This window comes from Anomaloglossus baeobatrachus (genome assembly GCF_048569485.1).
Source record: "Anomaloglossus baeobatrachus isolate aAnoBae1 chromosome 5 unlocalized genomic scaffold, aAnoBae1.hap1 SUPER_5_unloc_2, whole genome shotgun sequence".
Taxonomy (NCBI): Eukaryota; Metazoa; Chordata; class Amphibia; order Anura; family Aromobatidae; genus Anomaloglossus; species Anomaloglossus baeobatrachus.
In genome coordinates, this window is record NW_027441795.1 from 652,723 (window position 1) to 676,550 (window position 23,828).

The 23,828-nt window shown below is 42.6% G+C and overlaps 1 protein-coding gene across 1 annotated transcript in view; it reads left to right on the plus strand.

The window, feature by feature from the left end:
• LOC142258950 (uncharacterized) overlaps positions 1 to 23,828 on the plus strand; it is a 97,796-nt gene that overhangs the window by 21,017 nt on the left and 52,951 nt on the right. The window contains exon 9 of the mRNA XM_075331502.1: positions 189 to 1,895. Coding sequence (XP_075187617.1) covers positions 189 to 1,895 — 1,707 coding nt within the window. The remainder of the gene's footprint in view (positions 1 to 188; positions 1,896 to 23,828) is intronic.

Below are 23,828 nucleotides of genomic sequence, written 5' to 3' on the forward strand. Positions count from 1 at the left end.
CTGTTGCTACTGGAGGGATATCTTGGAGACAGGATTGGGCGGTCCGAATTAACGAAGATGTAACTCTTAGATCTCGAAATTGGAAAACAGATTCAGAATACATTTATTTCTAATTTAATTTCTGATGTTATGGCTTAAAAAATGTTCAAAATATTATTAAATAATAATAACATTGTGTTTATTTTTAGCAGATGACTGTATCGGGAGTTCAGATGGACCTGTAATATCTTCAGAAGTTAAAACAGATGATCAAAGTATCACACATGCTACATATGAAGAGCATGCTGTTGTGCCAGATATACCTTCAGTCCTTCCTAGGAAAGATCTATCACCTGTTCTTTTCAAACAAGTCCAAAATTCCAATCATCAAAAAATTCACACTGGGGAGAAGCCATTTTCATGTTCAGTATGTGGGAAATGTTTTATTCAGAAATCAAAACTTGTTAGACATCAGAAAATTCACACAAGGGAGAAGCCATTTTCATGTTCAGTATGTGGGAAATGTTTTATTCAGAAAGCAGATCTTGTTGAGCATCAGAAAAATCACACAGGGGAGAAGCCATTTTCATGTTCAGTGTGTGGGAAATGTTTTATTCAGAAATTAGTCCTTGTTAGACATCAGAAAATTCACACAGGGGAGAAGCCATTTTCATGTTCAGAGTGTGGGAAATGTTTTATTCAGAAATCAGTCCTTGTTAAACATCAGAAAATTCACACAGGTGAGAAGCCATTTTCATGTTCAGAATGTGGGAAATGTTTTATTCAGAAATCACATCTTGTTGCGCATCAAAGAATTCACACAGGGGAGAAGCCATTTTCATGTTCAGAATGTGGGAAATGTTTTATTCAGAAATCACATCTTGCTTTACATCAGAAATATCACACAGGGGAGAAGCCATTTTCGTGTTCAGAATGTCAGAAGTGTTTTATTCGGAAATCAGAACTTGTTTGGCATCAAAGATCTCACACAGGGGAGAAGCCATTTTTATGTTCAGTGTGTGGGAAATGTTTTATTCGGAAATCAGATCTTGTTGAGCATCAAAGAATTCACACAGGGGAGAAGCCATTTTCATGTTCAGAGTGTGGGAAGTGTTATATTCAGAGATCACATCTTGTTTCGCATCAGAGAAATCACACAGGGGAGAAGCAGTTTTCATGTTCAGTGTGTGGGAAATGTTTTATTCAGAAATCAAAACTTGTTAGACATCAGAAAATTCACACAGGGGAGAAGCCATTTTCATGTTCAGAGTGTGGGAAATGTTTTATTCAGAAATCACATTTTGTTGAGCATCAAAGAATTCACACAGGGGAGAAGCCATTTTCATGTTCAGAGTGTGGGAAATGTTTTATTCGGAAATCAGATCTTGTTGAGCATCAAAGAATTCACACAGGGGAGAAGCCATTTTCATGTTCAGAGTGTGGGAAATGTTTTATTCAGAAATTAGTCCTTGTTAGACATCAGAAAATTCACACAGGGGAGAAGCCATTTTCATGTTCAGAGTGTGGGAAGTGTTATATTCAGAGATCACATCTTGTTTCGCATCAGAAAAATCACACAGGGGAGAAGCAGTTTTCATGTTCAGTGTGTGGGAAATGTTTTATTCAGAAATCAGTCCTTGTTAGACATCAGAAAATTCACACTGGGGAGAAACCATTTTCATGTTCAGAATGTGGGAAATGTTTTATTCAGAAATCAAAACTTGTTAGACATCAGAAAATTCACACAGGGGAGAAGCCATTTTCATGTTCAGAATGTGGGAAATGTTTTATTCAGAAATCACATTTTGTTGAGCATCAAAGAATTCACACAGGGGAGAAGCCATTTTCATGTTCAGAGTGTGGGAAATGTTTTATTCGGAAATCAGATCTTGTTGTGCATCAAAGATCTCACACGGGTATAATATATACAGCAGATAATCAAGGGGTCCTCAAATAAAAAAAAAACACTAAGACAAAATACCCCATAAAATATCTTTATTGCAAAAATTAGCAATCCCACAAACAGGAAGAAATCATAAAACAATAGTACACAAGTGTGTCCCAAAGGGGATAAAGGGAAAGGCACAAAGGTAAACGCCCTAAACAGATTGTTCCATAACATAACCCCTAGAGAGGTTTCTCAGATAAACATGATTATTTCCCGACTATATCCCTGTTAAAAATAGGATTGACGTGAATAATCAGCCCAGTACTTAAAGATTATTCAGAGAAGAAAAATGAGGTAAAATACATGGGTTTATTTAAAATTCAAAAATCATTAAAAATGATACAGTAAAATAATGCCTTGTTAGTGAAAGATTGAGTATTTAAAAAGAGTCCATTGTATCTTACATATAGCTGTGATGTCACGGCAGTGATGCTTCTTGGCAGTCTTCCATCAGCTTCCTTGTGAGAATGGTAGAGCCTTCTATCTCCCATGAGCCGTGGCCAGCTTATATACTGTTTTGCCTTGGCTATCACTCACCTACTCGTGACTAAACATGGTTCTACAGTGAGCTTCAGAATCCAATATACAACTCATTTCCAATCTTGGTTTTGTATGATGCAATTATCGATAGTTGAATATGAGCTTTTAGTTGTAATGGATATTTGCACATAGCTTGAAACACTCTCACGGCTTTACTATGGATATTTTAGTTCACCATATGTCCTGGCAGCCGGTAATGTATATGTCTCCTTGTCAAGGTTGCAACTAATTACAGTTCTAGCTAGGAGAAAACAGTCTTGAACTGTAATACTGAACAATTACCAACAGGTGGTCGGCCAGCTTTTTCAAAATCAATTCGTACTCTAAAATTTAACCCTGTACATTCAAACCATAATGGCTTAAATGTAAGATTCATTTAAAATATTCATGAATCCTTATTTTTTTACAATCCCCCCTGAAATGAATTTTTGAGGAATCCCTGGAAATCATAATTAATTTTCTCACCATTCGTATCACATTCATTCTTTTGAAGATCCTGGGCCAACACCTTGATTGGCAACCAACCAACATGAAGCTTTTTGTCAAAGAGTCGTGTTTGCGTCTTAGCATTTCTCTTAGGATATTATCTTCTTTCTTCATCTCTATTTTCATATTCTTATATATCTTTTGCACATTGCAATAACTTGATAGATAATGCAAACCAAAACAAATAAAAATATGATTATAATAGGAATAAATAAAATATTCCCTACTGCTGTCTTCACAGAAGGCTGTGACCAAGTTTGTACTGATTTTCAAAAACGTTTCCACCAAGTTTTACCTGACATTGCGTTCCATTCGTGCTCAATATCATCCAGTTTACCTTGTCCATGCCAGAATATAATTTCTGCTTCCTTTAATTGTTTTGTTAATGAATCTAGCAATCCTTTATCCTTCTTTATCTCACTTGTCCACATATCCCAAGGGAAATCATTAATCTGTGATGAATTGAATTGTACTGGGGACACCGTTACGTTTCTCTTTCCTATAGAAGTGATATTGAAATTTCCTTCCTTCTTTGAAAGAGATCTCACATTTCCTTCTATACAATACAATCCCATAGGTAAATTTGACTTATGTACACAAGTAGGATAGAAAGCAGAAACAGCTTCTGTCTCAGACATGACCTGGAAACAAATCTTATTTGGGCTTACTGGGGTCACCAGATCATGTATTGTCTGTACAGTCTCTATTCTGGCATGACAAGAGGAATGATTATGGAAACATGAATGATAGATCACCTTATCCTGTCCAGGTAAACAAATCGCCTTAGAAGCAAAATGTAAACATTAAGAAATGTCCAATTGTTCAGTGTTTACTCCATCAAATGCAAAATCTGTGTATTGCAATTGATAAAACACTAATTGTGTATTGCTGACAAGAACCCCCAAAACTGTTACAGGAACGATCGTTCCTTCTCTTCCGATCACTGGGATTAGTGATGTTCCTACACAAATGTTTTGTTCACATCCTAACCACTTATTTACCCACAAATCTGTGTGATTTAATGCAAAATTACACTCTGCAGGTTAATTCCTCAGTATTTTGTAGGATTGTCCAGCAAACAGGTCCAAAATTTAAAAGTAAAAAATCTTTTCTTTATTTCATTGTAGTTAAAATTCCATTATGTCAAGTACACAAAGCATAGAGCAGGAGGACGCGTTTCGGATATCACATCCTTATTCTGTCTCTATACAGAACATAATGAAACAAGCCTTTTAACCTCATAACGATGGCCATACGACTTAAAGCGGCGGAAAAACAGGGTGCTTATTCTATTCCGACGCTTTAAGATGTCAGGCCGAAAAAAGCCTGTAGCACCCCCCAGCGACCAAAAATGTTGGGAATTTCAGCTACCGGGGGTAGCTGAGACCCACCCAGATTATGAGTCGGGGTGTTTTTTTTGGACCCCGATAATGTGATCGCCGGTATACACCGTATACTGACTATCACGTAAAAAAAAAGAAATGTCTGGTAAAACTGATTTCTTTTTCATCTGACGTGATCAAACATGCCAGATGAGAAAGAAATTTAAACTCCTAGTGCCCCCAATACCCCAGTACTGGAGAATACCACCACCCACACCACCCCCTCCGGAACATTCAAAATGGCACCGAAGCGCACCGAAAACTGCCGCCGGCTCTGCATTAATTTCCTTCCGATCTAAAGTGATCAAACATTTCAGGTCAGAGGGAAATGTCCTCCCCCTGAACCCTCCTCCGGTACACCGGAGCCCTCTGGTCCGCCGGACCCCTCCGGTATTCCAGAGATTTTCCCCCATCCGGAGCATGCAAGATGGCGACACGCACAGCAGCACGCCGGCCGCTTTACTCTTCCTCTCATTTCTGTCGCATGTGACACGTCACATGCGACCGAAAAGTCGTCCCCAGGTCCTGCCAGGTCATACCCAATCACCCCCCGTCACCCCCCTTCCCCCTGTCTTCCCCGGTACCTGGATGTTGCTCCGGTCCCCGTGATGATCCCTCCTCCTCTTTCTGGAAAGCTGGTGGCGCATGTGCAGACAGCGGCTGTCAGCTGGCTCCTTGCAATCAGGGACGCTGACTTCACTGCTGCTCATGCTGCTGTACTGTGGACCGGGGGAGCATGAGTGCAGTAATCTGCAGCCACACTCCTCACATGGAGGGCCTGCTGTTCTAGAAAATGGGGGGCATGTTCTCTGAGCGTGCCTCTCATATTCTGGTATGAGGTTACTGCAGGTCACTCTGCCCTAGGTTGGACCGGGGCAGTGTGAGTGCTGTATTCTCAGATTACTGCACCTACAATTTTCACATGAAGAGCTTGCTCTTCCAAAAAATGGGGGATACGTTCCCTGAGCGTGCCCCCCCCATATTCTAGAGCAGACCTAGGGAGGGGGCGGCCCGCGGGCCACATCCGGCCCGCCTACTCTCTGTGACCGGCCCGCCTGGCTCCGGGCGTCCTTGCTGGCCGGTCACTGATGAGGGCAATCTGACCTGTTGTCCGGAGCTCCAGGCTCCGGGCGGCCCGTGGTCAGATTGCCCTCATCACACGCTGCGTGCCGGCAGGTTACAGAGGACAGATACTGCAGCACCGCACAGTGCAGCAGCGGAATGCAGGAATCTGTCCTCTGTTTCCTGCCGGCACTTTCTCTGTGACACACACACGCGCGCCCTGATGTCGTCAGTACGGCGCGCGTGTGTGTCATTTGAAAAGTTCCCGCCCCGGCAGGAGAAGAAGATGCAGCAGCCGGAGCCTCTATGGAGAGAGGAAGCAGCTCAGCGGGGGGCCGTACAAGAGAAGAAGGATGTCAGCGGGAGCCCGTACGGAGGTGCCTGAGGAGGGAAAGGTGAGTGGTGACTAGTAACCTGAGGGGACAATGGGGGGAGTGGAGGGGAGGGGGGGTAACTGGTGAGTAATATTTGGGTGTAGTGATGTAGTATATGGCAATGTAGTTTTACAGGTGTAGTATATAGGGGTCTAGTGATGTATATGTGGATGTAGTGATGTATATTACAAGTGTATATAGGGGTGCAGTGATCTATATTACAGGTGTATATGGGGGTGCAGTGATGTATATTACAGGTGTATATGGGGGTGCAGTGATGTATATTACAGGTATATATGGGGGTGCAGTGATTTATATTACAGGTGTATATAGGGGTGTAGTGATGTATATTACAGGTGTATATAGGGGTGTAGTGATGTATATTACAGGTATATATGGGGGTGCAGTAATGTATATTACAGGTGTATATGGGGGTGCAGTGATGTATATTACAGGTGTATATGGGGGTGCAGTGATGTATAATACAGGTGTATATGGGGGTGCAGTGATGTATGTTACAGGTGTATATGGGGGTGCAGTGATGTATATTACAGGTGTATATGGGGGTGCAGTGATGTATATTACAGGTGTATATGGGGGTGTAGTGATGTATATTACAGGTGTATATGGGGGTGTAGTGATGTATATTACAGGTGTATATGGGGGTGGAGTGATGTATATTACAGGTGTATATGGGGGTGCAGTGATGTATATTACAGGTGTATATGGGGGTGCAGTGATGTATATTACAGGTGTATATGGGGGTGCAGTGATGTATATTACAGGTATATATGGGGGTGTAGTGATGTATATTACAGGTGTATATGGGGATGTAGTGATGTATATTACCGGTGTATATGGGGGTGCAGTGATGTATATTACAGGTGTATATGGGGGTGCAGTGATGTATATTACAGGTGTATATGGGGGTGCAGTGATGTATATTACAGGTGTATATGGGGGTGAAGTGATGTATATTACAGGTGTATATAGGGGTGTAGTGATGTATATTACAGGTGTATATGGGGGTGTAGTGATGTAGTATATGGGGATTGTTTTTGTATATATGTATATAGCGTGTGCGTGTGTCTGTGTATGTATGTGTGCGTGCGTGCAGAGAGAAAAGCCCGTAACTGCGAGTGGTACTGGAGTTACATCGGGTACCACGTGCTCTCTCCCCGCCCCCTGCAGCGCCATACCGCCATTACAGGGCCTGATTGCGTTTCTCCGGTACCTGTTTGCATACATGTGACAGGTACAGGAGAAAACACGAGTCTGTGAAATAAAAAGATTTTCCATATTTACCTGCTTTCTTCAGCTCTGCTGCCTCCCGCTCCTGACCACTGCTCATTCATTGATTATTCACCGCACTCAAGACCTGGAAGCCGGAGCATCGTGATGACAGCACCGGGCACAGCACCGTTGAGGACATCACCGCAGGGACAGGTGAGTATTCTGCAAGCACAGTGACCTCCAGGAGGTCATCAGAGTTTCCAATGAACTTTGATGACCATCCTGCGACACCCACGCTACAGCTTCATGGGTTCATCAGAGTTCATTGGGAACTGTAACGAGTCCCCGAGATGCTCCGGCTTCCAGGTTCTCAACACACACACACACCTGTATACTCACCCAGCGATGCGGTCCCCAGCACTGTCCCTGCTTCCAGCTGCTCACTGCAGTGAATATTCAGTGAGTATAATTACCAGCGATAAGGAGCGGGAGGCAGCAGAGCCAGAGGCAGCAGAGCCAGAGACAGCAGCGCTGGAGAGAGGTACATATAGAAAATCTTTTTATTAAAAAGACCCGTGTTTTCTCTGGTATTTGTCACACTGATGTCACACAGATCACATCAGTGTGCGATCCGTGTGACACCCGTGCTGCCAGAGAAAAAAAGGACATGTGTGCGTGCAGGGCCACGAGGGGTCACACAGTCCGTAACTTACTGTTTGTATATGAAGGGATAGTATATATGCTATATACAGTATTGGGTAAAACTGAGTTAATTATATTAGTCCGGCCCTCTAAAACCATCCCAATTTCTCATGCGGCCCCATGGGAAAATTAATTGCCCACCCCTGTTCTAGAAGGTCCAGAGTCGTCGTGGGACCTCCAAAATGGATTACAGTGGGACAGAATTTTTTATTTTCAATAAATTGGTGAGAGAGGGAATGTCTTGGGGAGCATTTTTTCAAATAACATTTTTTTGTTGTCCTTATTTTTTTCTATTACTGACTGGGTTCGTGATGTCGGGTATCTGTTTAAATGCCATGACACCACAATCCTCTGGGCTTGATGCCAGGTGACATTACAGCTGGTATCAACCCTGTATATTACCCCGTTTGCCACCGCTCCAGGGCATCTAATGGATGCGCCACTTCTGGGGCAGCTGCAGCCTGCAATTTTTAGGCTGGGAAAGGCCAAATAACCATGGCCCTTCCCACCCTGATAATACCAGACCACAGCTGTCTGCTTTACCTTGACTGGTTATCCAATTTGAGGGGGACCCCAGATATATTTTTTTTAATTATTTCAAAATAATTATAAAAAACAGCCTGGGGTGACCTCCAAATTGGATCACCAGCCAAGGTGAAGCTGCCAGCTGTGGTTTACATGCTGCAACCGTCTGCTTTACCCTAGCTGGCTATCAAAAATGACTCCACGTCATTTTCTTTAATTATTTATTTATATTTGAGCTAAATACAAGGCAAAACACAATGAAAGTCACTAATGGGCACCATCTTAGAATATGCAGGGGGTAGGACATTATATATGTGTTAGACATCTATCCATCCATCCATCCTAGCTCTTTACGCTGTGCACCCACAATCAAGATTTGCAGCGTTTTGGATGCCGAGTGTTGTCACTGCGTCCATAACGCTACATTGTGCAGTACAAGCACTGCGTCCTAGACACAGTGTCGCTGGATTGTGGGCAAGTAGCCTAAAAGTGAGAAATTTGGCGCTACAGCAACATTTTTGTGAAGTACCTGTAGATTCAAAATTCTCACTGTACCCCTGAATAGAGTGCTTGAAGGGTCTAGTTTCCAAAATGGTGTCACTTGTGGGTGTTTCTGCTGTATAGGTGCCCTAGGGGCTCTGCAAATGCGACATGTTGCCTACAATTTATTTCAACTTTTACAAAATTCAAATCATGCTCCTTTTGTTCCGAGCCCTACTTTTTGTCCAAACAAAGGTTTTTTAGCCACATGTGGGGGTATCAGTGCGATAATAACAAATTGGATAACAAACTGTGTGGTCCATTTTTTGGTCTTTCCTCTTGAAAAAAGGAGGAATTTGGTGCTAAAGCAACATTTTTCTGAAAAAAATTAAATTTTCAATATGACTACCTAAAGTTATCAAATTCTATGAATTACCTGTGGTTTCAAAATGCACACTATACCCCTAGATAAAATCCTTGAGGGGTCTAGTTTCCAGAATGGGGTTACTTGTGGGGGGGAGCTCCACTGTTTAGGCACCTCAGGGGTCTCAAAACGCAACAGATCGTTCACTAATGATTCCTGCCAATTTTGTAGTCAAATGGCGTTCCTTTCCTTCCAAGCCCTGCCATGCACCCAAACAGTTGATTTCCATTACATATGAGCAGGGCCGGACTGGGACTGAAATTCAGCACTGGAACTCAAACCAAAGCAGCCCATATGCAAAAATCGGGCCGCTCACCGGACCCCGCCGCTATAGTGGCGGCCGGCGGGTGGCGGCAGCCACAAAATAATTTTTAAACAGCAGGCAGTGCGGGCAGGGCCGGCTCCAGGTTTTTGTGGGCCCCGGGAGGAAGAGTCCCAGTGGGCCCCATCCACACGCAGACACACACATACGTACACATACATATTTAAAGACAAACTCACAAAAATACATATAGAACTGACACATCTATACAGTCATATACACTGACATACATAGATACACATCATACATGCATACAGACACACACAGCTCTGCTGCATACATACACATAGCTCTGCTACATACATACACACATAGCTCTGCTACATACATACACACATAGCTCTGCTACATACATACACACATAGCTCTGCTACATACATACACACATAGCTCTGCTACATACATACACACATAGCTCTGCTACATACATAGCTCTGCTACATACATAGCTCTGCTACATACATACACACATAGCTCTGCTACATACATACACACATAGCTCTGCTGCATACATACACACATAGCTCTGCTACATACATACACACATAGCTCTGCTGCATACATACACACATAGCTCTGCTGCATACATACACACATAGCTATGCTACATACATACACACATAGCTCTGCTACATACATAGCTCTGCTACATACATAGCTCTGCTACATACATACACACATAGCTCTGCTACATACATAAATCTGCTACATACATACACATAGCTCTGCTACATACATACACACATAGCTCTGCTACATACATGCATAGCTCTGCTACATACATACACACATAGCTCTGCTATATACATAGCTCTGCTACATACATACATAAATCTGCTACATACATACACATAGCTCTGCTACATACATACACACATAGCTCTGCTACATACACGCATAGCTCTGCTACATACATGCACACATAGCTCTGTTACATACATAGCTCTGCTACATACATGCACACATAGCTCTGTTACATACATAGCTCTGCTACATACATGCACACATAGCTCTGCTACATACACGCATAGCTCTGCTACATACATGCACACATAGCTCTGTTACATACATAGCTCTGCTTCATACATGCACACATAGCTCTGTTACATACATAGCTCTGCTACATACATACACACATAGCTCTGCTACATACACGCATAGCTCTGCTACATACATGCACACATACCTCTGTTACATACATAGCTCTGCTACATACATACACACATAGCTCTGCTGCATACATACACACATAGCTCTGCATACATACACACATAGCTCTGCTACATACATACACACATAGCTCTGCTGCATACATACACACAGCTCTGCTGCATACATACACACATAGCTCTGCTACATACATACACACATAGCTCTGCTGCATACATACACACATAGCTCTGTTACATACATAGCTCTGCTACATACATACACACATAGCTCTGCTACATACATACACACATAGCTCTGCTACATACATGCATAGCTCTGCTACATACATACACACATAGCTCTGCTGCATACATACACACATAGCTCTGCTGCATACATACACACATAGCTCTGCTACATACATACACACATAGCTCTGCTGCATACATACATAGCTCTGCTACATACATACACACATAGCTCTGCTACATACATAGCTCTGCTACATACATACACACATAGCTCTGCTACATACATACACGCATAGCTCTGCTGCATACATACACACATAGCTCTGCTACATACTTAGCTCTGCTACATACATAGCTCTGCTACATACATACACACATAACTCTGCTACATACATACACGCATAGCTCTGCTACATACATACACACATAGGTCTGCTACATACATAAATCTGCTACATACATACACATAGCTCTGCTACATACATACACACATAGCTCTGCTACATACATGCATAGCTCTGCTACATACATACACACATAGCTCTGCTACATACATACATAAATCTGCTACATACATACACATAGCTCTGCTACACACATAGCTCTGCTACATACACGCATAGCTCTGCTACATACATGCACACATAGCTCTGTTACATACATAGCTTTGCTACATACATGCACACATAGCTCTGTTACATACATAGCTCTGCTACATACATGCACACATAGCTCTGTTACATACATAGCTCTGCTACATACATACACACATAGCTCTGCTACATACACGCATAGCTCTGCTACATACATGCACACATAGCTCTGTTACATACATAGCTCTACTACATACATGCACACATAGCTCTGTTACATACATAGCTCTGCTACATACATACACATAGCTCTGCTACATACATACACATAGCTCTGCTGCATACATACACACATAGCTCTGCTGCATACATACACACATAGCTCTGCTGCATACATACACACATAGCTCTGCTGCATACATACACACATAGCTCTGCTACATAAATACACACATAGCTCTGCTACATACATAGCTCTGCTACATACATACACACATAGCTCTGCTACATATATAAATCTGCTACATACATACACATAGCTCTGCTACATACACACATAGCTCTGCTACATACATGCATAGCTCTGCTACATACATACACACATAGCTCTGTTACATACATAGCTCTGCTACATACATACACACATAGCTCTGCTACATACATGCATAGCTCTGCTACATACATACACACATAGCTCTGCTACATACATACATGAATCTGCTACATACATACACATAGCTCTGCTACATACATACGCACACGTGGCTCTGAGGGGCCCACACACGCGGCTCTGGGGGGCCCACACACACGGAACGGGGAACGGGGAGGGCACATACCACTCAGGTCACGGTGGAGAGGGGGCCCACACAGCGCCGGAGAGAAGAGCTGTGCTGGGGGTCGCTGGCTGGCACTGCAACTCCTCTGTGGGACTGAGCAGGCCGGTCGGTAGCTCCGCCCACAGATGAAGTTCAAACCAGGAAGTCTGCGCGCCTTAAAGGGACGGCGCTGCAGATTCCTGGCGAGGACTGCGGACCCCCGGAACTCGGCCCGGGGGCAGCAGAACTAAGGCGAGGGGCCCCCGACCAAGGGGCACCAGAACTGACGAGGCCGAGTGGGCCCCCCGGCTCTCCAGGGCCCCGGCATTTGCCCAGGTATGCCATATGCACTGCTGACGCCGGCCCTGAGTGCGGGAGAGGCGGGGGGCGGCCCCCCCACCCCTCCACCGGCCAGCCCCCCCACCCCTCCACCGGCCAGCCCACCGGGAGAAGTCCCGCCCCTCCCGCCTGTCAGTCCGGGCCTGCATATGAGATATCGGTGTACTCAGGAGAAATTGCACAATAAATTTTATGGTGCATTTTTTTCCTGTTACCTTTGTGAAAAAATCTACTTGGTTGAAGTAACAATTTTGTGGCAAAATTGTTTTTTTATTATTTTCATGGCTCAATGTTATAAAATTCTGTGAAGCACCTGGGGGTTCAGGGTACTCACCAAACATCTAGAGAAATTCCTTGAGGGGTCTATTTTCCAAAATGTGGCCACATGTTGGGGAGCTTCACTGTATAGGCACCTCAGGGGCTCTCCGAATGCAACATGGCGTTCGCTATTGATTCCAGCCAATTTTGCAGTCAAATGGCACTCTTTTCCTTCCGAGCCCTGCCGTGTGCCCAAATAGTTGATTTCCACCACATATAAGGTATCACCAAACTCAAGAGAAATTGCACAATACATTTTATGGTGATTTTTTTTTCATTTACCCTTGTGAGAAAAAAAAGCTACCTGGTTGAAGTAACAATTTTGTGGTAAAATTTTATTTTTTTATTTTCATGGCTCAACGTTATAAAATTCTGTGAAGCACCTGGGGGTTCAGGGTACTCACCAAACATCTAGATAAATTCCTTGAGGGGCCTAGTTTCCAAAATGGGGTAACTTGTGGGGGATTTCTGCTATTTACGTACCTTAGGGGCCCTACAAATGCGACATGGTGCCCGTAATCTTTTTCAGCCAAACTTCATTTCCAAAATTCAAATATTGCTCCTTACGTTCCAAGCCCTCCCAATTGTCCAAACAAAGGTTTCTGACCACATGTGAGGTATCACCACGCTTATAAGAAAATGGGTAACAAACGTTGGGGTCCAATTTTTTTATTACCTCTTGAAAAAGAGAAAATTGATGCTAAAACAACATTTTTGAGAAAAAAAATGAAAATTTTCAATATGACAACATAATGTTATCAAAATCTGTGAAGTACCTGTGGGTCCAAAATGCTCACTATACCCCTAGAGAGAAGCCTTGAGAGGTCTAGTTTCCAAAATGGCATCACTTGTGAGGGGTTTCTGCTGTTTAGGTACCTTAGCGGACCTGTAAATGCAACATGGTGCCCACAATCTATTTCAGCCAAATTTGCTTTCCAAAATTCAAATATTGCTCCTTCTGTTCTGGGTCCACCCATTTGTCCAAACGGAAGTTTCTTACCACATGTGGGGTATCGGCGCGCTCATAAGAAAGTGGGTAACAAGTTTTGGGGTCCATTTTGTTCTGTTCTTTCTTCTAAAAGTGAATTAATTTGGGGTAGAGCAACATTTTTAGGTGAAATTCTTTGTTTTGCTTTTTTCATTCCACATTGCTTTAGTTCCTGTGAAGCACCTGAAGGGTTAATAAACTTCTCGGATGTGGTTTTGAGTACTTTGGGGGGTGCAGTTTTTAGAATGTTGTCACTTTTGGGTATTTTCTGTCACCTAGGCCTCTCAAAGTGACTTCAAATGTGATGTGGCCCCTAAATAAATTGTAAATTTTGATGTAAAAATGATAAATTGCTAATAAACTTTGAACTCTTCTAACTTCCTAACAAGAAAAAAAATTTGTTTACAAAATTGTGCTGATGTAAAGTAGACGTGTGGGAAATGTTATTTATTAACTATTTTGTGTCACAGAACTCTCTGGTTTAACGCTATAAAAATTCAAAAGTTGAAAATTGCTAATTTTTCAAAATTTTTGCCAAAATTCAATTTTTATTTATTGTCCAAAATTTGATACTAACATGAAGTCCAATATGTGACGAAAAAACACTCTCAGAATCACCGGGATCCGTTGAAGCGTTCTAGAGTTATAATCTCATGAAGTAACACTGTTCAGAATTGCAAAATTTGGTCTGGTCATTAAGGTGAAAATTAGCTCCGTCACTAAGGGGTTAAAAGCACAAGTAAACAGGACATTAGGTCACAATAGCAGTGGCAAATTGAATTAATTAATCAAACATCATGTATGTGCAAAGAGGAACAGGAAAAAAGAGGAAAAAAAAAAGGAAAAACAATCAATACAGAAGCATTAAATCATTTTTAAGCTTGAGACCTGCAGGTGATCTCGTTTGCATATCCAAAATCTAATGTGCTTCTTTACATAGTAAAATGTTTTTTTATAATACCCCCTCTACGTGGTAACAGAATTTTTTCCAAAGCATTCCCCTGTAAACCATCAAGGTTACCACCATGAACACTCAAAAAATGTTGTGAAGCTCCCGATAGATTTCTGGTAGCCGCATTAGAAATCTCATAAACATGTTCTGAGATGCGTTTTCTGAGTGTTCTGGTGGTATACCCTATATACTGCATACGGCAAATAGTACAGGAAATCATATAAACTAAGTTGGATGTCCCACAATTAATAAATGTTTTTATATCAAATTTGCGACCATTTGAGTAAGATTCAAAAGAGGGGATATTTGGCATGAATCTACACAAACCACATGCCTTTTTTCCACATTTAAACAAACCCATAGTGGGAAGCCAATTTTTCCTCATCAGACCCGTTTTTATTGAACCTCTTCAAATGGTCGCTTGGTGATAAAATTGCCCTTAGCGTTATGGTCCTTTTTGGAATTTTATGCCATTACACAGTATTTTTTGTTAATGTCTCATCTGTATTTAGAACTGGAAGAATTTTTTTTTATATAATGAATGATTTCACAATAATTTTTACTATATTCTGTGGCAAAAATAGTTGAGAAGAACTCACGAGTGTTTTTAGGTTGACTTTTATTTTTCAAATAATGGTCTCTATCTTTAATTTGTTTTTATTTTAGCTTTTTCTAAATTATTTTTTTAATTCCCCCTAGCTATAAATCTACCATTGATTTTATATATTTTTTTCCGTCTCACCTTATAACTCCCCTGCTACATGTTTACCAAAAACGCACAAGGTAAAACTATCCCCCAGTTTTCGTCCAATTGTATCGGGAATAGGTTCTATTACTGAGTACTTCTCTACTTGGCTTGATTACCATCTGCAGTCCTTGGCTAGGGCATCCCCAGGTTTTGTGCAAAACAGCAAACATGTATTAAATCTACTCAAAAATAATAAATGGGATTCTGATAATTTGTGGATCACAGTGGACGTTTGCACACTGTACACATCCATTCCTCACTACCTAGCCCTGTTGTCGTTAAAAATGCACCTGTCAAAATATTCAAATTATTCTTTGGATTTACAGCAGTACATTCTTGATGTTACCTCTTTTCTTTTAAAAAACAATTACTTTTTGTATATGGGAGATTTTTTTTTATAAATTATAAATTTTATTGATTTTCAAAAGCAAACAAATCATTACATAGAACAAATAATATTAATAATATCAACAATATTATCAGCAAAATGACAAGAAAATTGTATATCGCTCCTTTTACAATTCAGTACTACAACATCTAATCAATGTTCACAGTATTCACAGTAAGACTCAGAATCTTTAACCCCTTCAGCCCCCGGGCACTTTCCGTTTTTGTTTTTTTGCTCCCCTTCTTCCGAGACCCGTAACTTTTTTATTTTTCCATCAATCTTGCCATATAAGGGCTTGTTTTTTGCGGGACGAGTTGTACTTTTAAATGAAACCATCAGTTTTACCATATAGTGTACTGAAAAATGGCAAAAAAATTCCAAGTGCGGAAAAATTGCAAAAAAGTGTGATTGTACAATAGTTTTTGGGATATTTTATTCACTGTGTTCAGTATATGGTAAAACTGATGTATCCATGTGATGCCTGAGGTCGGTGCGAGTTTGTAGACACCACATGTATAGGTTTACTTGTATCTAAGGGGTTAAAAAAAATTCACAAGCTTGTCCAAAAAAAGTGGCGCACGTTTTGCGCCATATTCCAAAACCCGTAGCGTTCTCATTTTTCGAAATCTGAGACTCAGTGATGGCTTATTTTTTGCGTCTCGACCTGACGTTTAACGGTACAATTTTTGCGCAGATGCTACGTTTTGATTGCCTGTTATTGCATTTTGCGCAAAATTTGCGGCGACCAAAAAACGTAATTTTGGCGTTTGGAATTTTTTTGCCGCTACTCCATTTACTGATCAGATTAATTGATTTTATATTTTGATAGATCAGGCATTTCTGAACGCGGCGATACCAAATATGTGTATATTTTTTAACCCTTTAATTTTCAATGGGGTGAAAGGGGGGTGATTTGAACTTTTAGGTTTTTTTTAAAACTTTTTTTTTACTTTTTTTATTTTACTAGTCTCCCTAGGGGGCTATAGCGATCAGCAATCCGATCGCTCTTATCTATCTGCTGATCACAGCTATACAGCTGTAAACAGCAGATACAGTCACTTCCTGTTTCACCCTGCTCCGCGCCAGGTGAAAACGAAAGTGAAACTTCGTAGCTGCAGGCGTCATCACAAGACCCTGTGCTACAATGGCAACCACAGAAAGTCACGTGATCATGTCACGTGACTTCCGGTGGGGGCGGGGTAACTGTCATGGCGGCGCCCATATACACATCGCTGCCAGATTTTGGCAGAGAAATGTAAGGGGTTAATGGCCGCGGGTGGAAGCGATTCCACCCGCGGCTAGCAGGCACACATGTCAGCTGTTGAAAACAGCTGATATGTGCGCGGATCGCCGCCGCCTGCCCACGGCAGGGGGCGGGGATTAACAGAACATGATCCATGATGTACCCAGTACGTCATGGGTTGTTAAGGGGTTAATACCTCACGGAAACCCTTATAACTAACTATATGAATGAATTTGCAACCATCCTGTTAAACTTTCCTTATCCCCCCCCTCTGAACCCTCCTCTACTCAAACCCACTCCCATCCAGTCACCTTCAACCCCCACCTCCAATCCTCCAAGTGTACCTCCTAATTTCTCAGAGTGATACCACGCCGTCTCCTTAAATGGTGACATTAAATGTTCTATTTCCTCCGAATTGAAGTAGGTTATAATAAACTCCCTCCACGTTTTGAAGTGACTCCCCAATCGTCCCGCCTTCTTTCCAGCATCAAGGCTTTCTAACTCCCTCAGCCGTTTTATGTGGATTATTACTTCTTCGAACGAGGGTACTTTTGACTCCAACCAATATTTCAGTATCATCCTCTTTGTTGCAAGTATGATTATATGTATAAGTAAAGGGGGATGTCTTCTCCTCCTGCCCTCAACGCTCACCCCTTCCCACGCATGGAACAGAACCAGAGTAGAGGAGTTTGATGTCCCAGAGTTTAGCAACACACTTTGATACTTGGGCCCACAGTGGCTCAAGGTGGGGACACAGCCACAATCCATGGTAGAGATCCGTTGCTTCTAAATTGCATTTCGGACAATGAGTAATCCTCTCAGGATTCTCAAGCTTTCTGGGCAAATTGAATGCATTGATCGCCCGATGCATCACTTTAAACTGAGTCTCCCGCCACTGTTCACTCAGTATTGCCTTTCGTAGGGCCCTCCCTGATCTTTGTTCCAATGTCTGGGTCCCCTAGTTGCTTTTCCCATGGCTTAAAGAAACTCTCTAGCTGATAGCCAGTCAACTGGTCTCGCATTGCCCCATATAGAGATGAAATTGACGAGGACGTTTGTGCCAACTTGACCAGGCCGTTAAATGTATTAAGTGACACCTCCGACGATATGTCTTGCAATTGAGCCATAAACTTATGCTTCACCTGATCATACTGGATTATTTGGTTAGGATTCAACCCATAATTGCCTACCAATTCTTCACTCCCCAACCATCTTGGCTCAGAAGGATGAAAAAGATGGGAGACTCTCTGTATACCTTTCGGCCTTCATTCTTCAAATAGTTTATTGCTAATTCCCTGGCTGAACTCTGGATTATCCCATAGGGGTAGATATTTAGAAATTTTATATGCAAACTTGTAATGCTTCCTCACTGCCCTCCAGGCTGCTATCGTATCCTTAAACAGAGAAGACTGCTTAATTTTTTGGGGTAGATTAGCTTGACTGGTGTGATGAAGGGCCTTTAAATCCCATTGAAATGCATAATCTCTCTCAACTCAAAGGGACACGTGTTTCTGTGAGCCATGAATCCAATCTATCCAATACCTGGACAAACAGGCCAGATTCTAACCCCTAACATTTGGTAGGTTTAATCCCCCATTATCCTTTGATGCAGTCAGCTTCCTTATACCAATGCGAGCTCATTTCCCCCTCCACACAAACCTCAGGAAACTTCTATTAAGAAGTTCAACATCCTTATGTCTCAAGAGCAAAGGTAGAGTTTGGATATGATACATCAACTTAGACATGGACATCATCTTAATTAATTGTGCTCTGCCCATGATGTTCATTGGGAGGTCCTGCTATCTCTGGAGGTCCTGAACTATTTGATTTATAAGAGGCGGGAAGTTTAGGTTATATAAAGAAGTCTGCCCCTTACCAATTTTAATGCACAGATATGTAATGTATGATCTTGCTATAGAAATATGCTCACACTGGCCACCCTCCTGCAAATGAGCCTTCCCATTGCTAAGGTACAGCAATTCACATATAGTTGGGTTAATTTTAAAGCCTGAGTAGCTTCCGTATTCTCGCAATATTTCCAATATAAGTGGTACCTGAGTTTTAGGATCAGAGAGAAACAACAGTACGTCGTCGGCAAAGAGTGACGCCTGTATTCGCATCTTATTTATGAGGATCCCTTGAAAAGTGCGATGGTCAGTTAACAGCCTTGCCAGGAGCCCCAAAGCCAGGTTGAAGAGAAGTGGTGAAAGGGGACAGCCCTGCCTTTTCCCCCTATGCAAATGAAAGGGAATCGAGAGGAAACCTGGAATATAAACCTGTGCTCTAGGATTCGTATAAATCTCACGTACCACATTGTAGAAAGACACCGAGAATAGCATTGTGTCTGAAACTCTATAGAGCCAAGGCCACTCCACATTATCGAAGGCCTTCTCGGCATCTATTGTTAATAATGCTGGAGTCTCATTGACCAGATTCTTAGAGCTCACCCTATCAAGGCCCAATAAAACTTTACGAATATTTTGAGTCGCTGATCTATTTTTAATGAAACCTGCTTGAGCTGGGTATATTAAATGTGGCAGGATTATGGCTAAGCGGTTAGCCATTATTTTTGAACTTTATGTCCAAATTAATGAGTGAAATTGGCCGGTAAGAGCCTGGGGATAGCGGATCCTTACCCTGTTTCAGAATTAATTTTATATAGGCTAGGTTGCGAAAAGACGCTTCACCCTCCAGGACCTTGTTGTATATTTCTAACAAGATAGGAGAGGTCTCATCTACCATCGTCTTGTAGAATTCAGCCGTGAACTTGTCTGGCCCTGGCGCTTTGTTGTTCTGCATACTTTAGAGAGTGCCAACTACCTCTTCCCCTGAAATTCTAGCGTTCAAAAAAGTACGTTGTTCCTCTGTGATCCTAGGAAGGGTCATATTAGTCTAAATATTGTTATCTGGAATTGTGACTTATATGTCCCCCGTATATAGTTCCTTTTAATATGCTCCCACTATTTCGATTATCCTCCCAGGATCATTGTGTACCTCACCCGCACGATCCCTCATTTGCATAGGTCCTTGCAGTGTCCCTCTAATTTTTACCAGATTGGCCATCAGTTTACCCGCCTTATTCCCAAATCGATGAAGGGTCGCCTCCTGGGCTGTTTTTAATATTTGTTCCCTCCTTACTGCCCACCTGTTAAAAGCCCCCTGCTCCAGGAACCAAACATCCCTATGGGCTTTGTCTGGGTTTTCCTGAAAGGACGTATAAGCCTGCCTCAACTTTAAGAAAGTTTCAATAAATTTGGTCTGAATTTTCTTCCTCATTGGCGAAACATAACCTATTATTTTGCCCCTTAGGACCGCTTTTGCCATGTCCCACAATAGCATCGGAGTATCTCGATGCTGTCTATTGTGATCCACAAACTCGGACCACCACTCTTTCAGTCTCAGTGAGAACTCCTCGTTTTCATAAAGGAAGGTTGGATATCTCCAAAGATAGTCTGAGTCTCTGGGGAAAGCATCTGTCAAAATCAATCACCACCGGTGCATGGTCCGATATTACTAAGTCTTCCACCTCCACTACCTCCAGATTGCTCAACAGCCCTCCAGAGATGAGAAAGTAGTCAATACGGGACCATGTATTGTTTGCGTGCAAGTAATAAGTATACTCTCTATCCTGGGTATGCAAGCATCTCCAGGTGTCTTTTAGTGCTGTAGACATCCACAGAGGGCCCATGACCCTATCATGACTACGATGATATTTAGGATTTCCACCCGGGAATTTTCTATCCTCCTGCACAGAGGCCACTGAATTAAAATCTCCTCCTACTAGTGGGTGTTCCAGAATTTTAATTTCAAGGTGGTGAAAAAAGGGTTTGTTATTATCATTCGGAGCGTAAACATTAAAGATGATATACAACTTCCCTCCCGCTTCCAGAGCCAGAAATAAAACCCTGCCCTCCTTATCCATATATTGATCAGTAACCTGGTGTTGTAGTTTTTTATTTATTAGTGTTATCACCCCCGCTTTCTTTTTTACTGAAGGGACCCCGTAAGCTTTCCCTACCCATAACTTGCACATTCTCTGTATATCCTTTCCCTCGAGATGTGTTTCTTGCAAGAGTGCTATGTCAGGTTTGAAGTGACTGAGATGTCACAATATTTTAAGCCTATTTTGTTTAGAACGTAGCCCCTTAACATTCCAAGTAATTATCCGCATATTTGCCCCGATGACAAAGAGTATTACTGCTGTAGCCTTTCATTTTGCCAATATCGCCTACCACTGAACCAATACTAAACCTAATCTTAACAGAACAGTCTAAACCACTGTTTATAACCAACATAATTAACACTTTATGGGGAAAAACATTTCCCACTAATAACCATTCAGCGGTTTCCCCACAGCCTCCAATACACTTCACTTTTTTCCAACCATGACCCTGAGATCAGTCAAACCTCCAAACTTTTCCATGTAACAACCTTCGTAAGAGGATATTCACACCACCATGACGGAGAGGCAGAGAGGAAGAGAGAGAGGGAGACAGCGAAAAAGAGAGGTAGAGAAAAAAAATATATAATGGGGAGAAAGCAAAAGAACGAGAGGTAAAATGGGAAGAGTGGGAGAGGTAGAAAAAGAGAAATAGGGGAAGGAAGAGAGAAAGGGAGTAAAAGAAAGGGAGAAAGAAGTAGAGGTCGAGCGAGATAGGGAGAGAGAAATAAAAGAGAGGGAGAGAGAAATAAAAGAGAAAGGGGGAGGGATAAAGAGAGGGAGGGAGGGTGGGAGAAAGAGAAAAATGGGGAGCGAGAGAAGGGGGGAGAGTAAAAGAGGAAGAGGGAGAGAAAGAGAAGGAGAAAAAGGGAGAAAGAGGGAGATAGAGAGGGAGATGGTGAGAAAAGCAAAAAAAAAAAAAAAAAAAAAAGAGATCACTCCCTCCTTGCCCCGCGTTACCACCTCAATGTACAAAGACTTTCATAACCTCCCCATAACCAATGGACAGTGTTCCTGTACAATTGTCCACACATATAAAGGAGTACTCCTACCCCCAAATTCAATCGAAAACTCTGCTGGGTCAGAGTCTCTCTCAGCTGGTGATCCTTCCCCTTCGATGCTGCCGGCGTAGACCTCTCCGAAGCTCCTCCTGCCGAACCCTTCTCAGATGAATTGTTATGGCCAGACCCTGGGGATTTTCTGGAACCAGGTGGACTGATCATATTCCCCACATAGGTTTCCGCCTCCTTCAGGCTCGTGAAAGAATGGGAGGAACCATCTTAATGCCGTATAACCAAAGTAGCCGGGTACCTCAGCTGAAAACGGACCTTTTTCTTGAATAGAGACAAGCAGATGGAAGAAAAAGCTCTCCTTTGCCTTGTCACTTCTGCTGAGAAATCTTCAAATATCAAGATACGTGATCCCTGCACCTCCAGAGGCTGTTGTCTTCTCTTGTATGCCTGGAGTATTTCTTGTTTGTCCGAGTAATCCAAGTATTTTGTAATTACTTGTTTTGGACGTTTGGCTTTGTCTTCTTCCGAATTATTCCTAGGCGGCCCAATGCAATGCACTCTCTCTATTCTTCTGCCCACTGCAATGCCCAAGGTCTTGGGTATGATTGATTTGTAAAGAATGCGCAGTTCTCCGTAGGGGTAGGCCTCAGGGAGACACACTATACGCAGATTACTGTGCCTAGAGCGGTTTTCCAGATCGTCAATCTGGTCTCGCAATATTAGATTCTCCCTTGACAAGCGCATCACTGTAGTGTGATCCAAAACCCAGGTCATCTTCTAAGGTTGATAGTCTGTTCTCAATAGCCGTGACTTGCTCCGCTGTCTCATCCAGCTGATTTTGCAAAGCCGTGAGTGCAGGCCTTACTGAATCTTTAACTGTGACAGAAATATCAGGTAATATACTATTTGCCACCTCATCCGCCAGTCGTTTATAATCAACACATTATATTTGTCTGAAGATTTCCGGAGTGCCCGGTGTCACATTAGACGCTACCACCTCCTCATCTTCTGGGGCCAGAGTGCAAGGTGCAGACCCATGTGTAGATGCCATGTTATCCCCCTGAGTGATGAGCTGTATATTATTCTCTATGGCTTTTGTACTACTTCTCAGCAGATATCTTTCCATTAAAATGGGAGATTAGCTTTATTTGATAGAAAGGAACCAAAGCACACTCAGAGTTTCACCCAGCAGGGCATCCCCTATCTCTGCAGCTAGAAATGCTTTATGACAAGACCTTCCATTTACAGGCTCACTGATTACAAATAGCACAGCCAGTCTCCTGCAAGTAGAGCCTTAAGGTCATGTCACACACAACGACAGCGACATCGCTGCTAAGTCACCATTTTCTGTGACGTAGCAGAGACGTCCCATCGCTGTCGCTGTGTGCAGAGCCGGCGTCAACACCCGGCATACCCGGGCAAATGCCGGGGCCCTGGAGAGTCGGGGAGCCCACTCGGCCTCGTCAGTTCTGCTGCCCCCGGGCCGGGCCCACTCGCCTTCAGTTCTGCTGCCCCGGGCCGAGTTCCGGGGACCGCAGTCCTCGTCAGGAAACTGTGGCTGTCGTCCCTTTAAGGCACGCAGACCACAGCGTTCGCTGTGTCCTCCTGGTTGAACTTCATCTGTGGGCGGA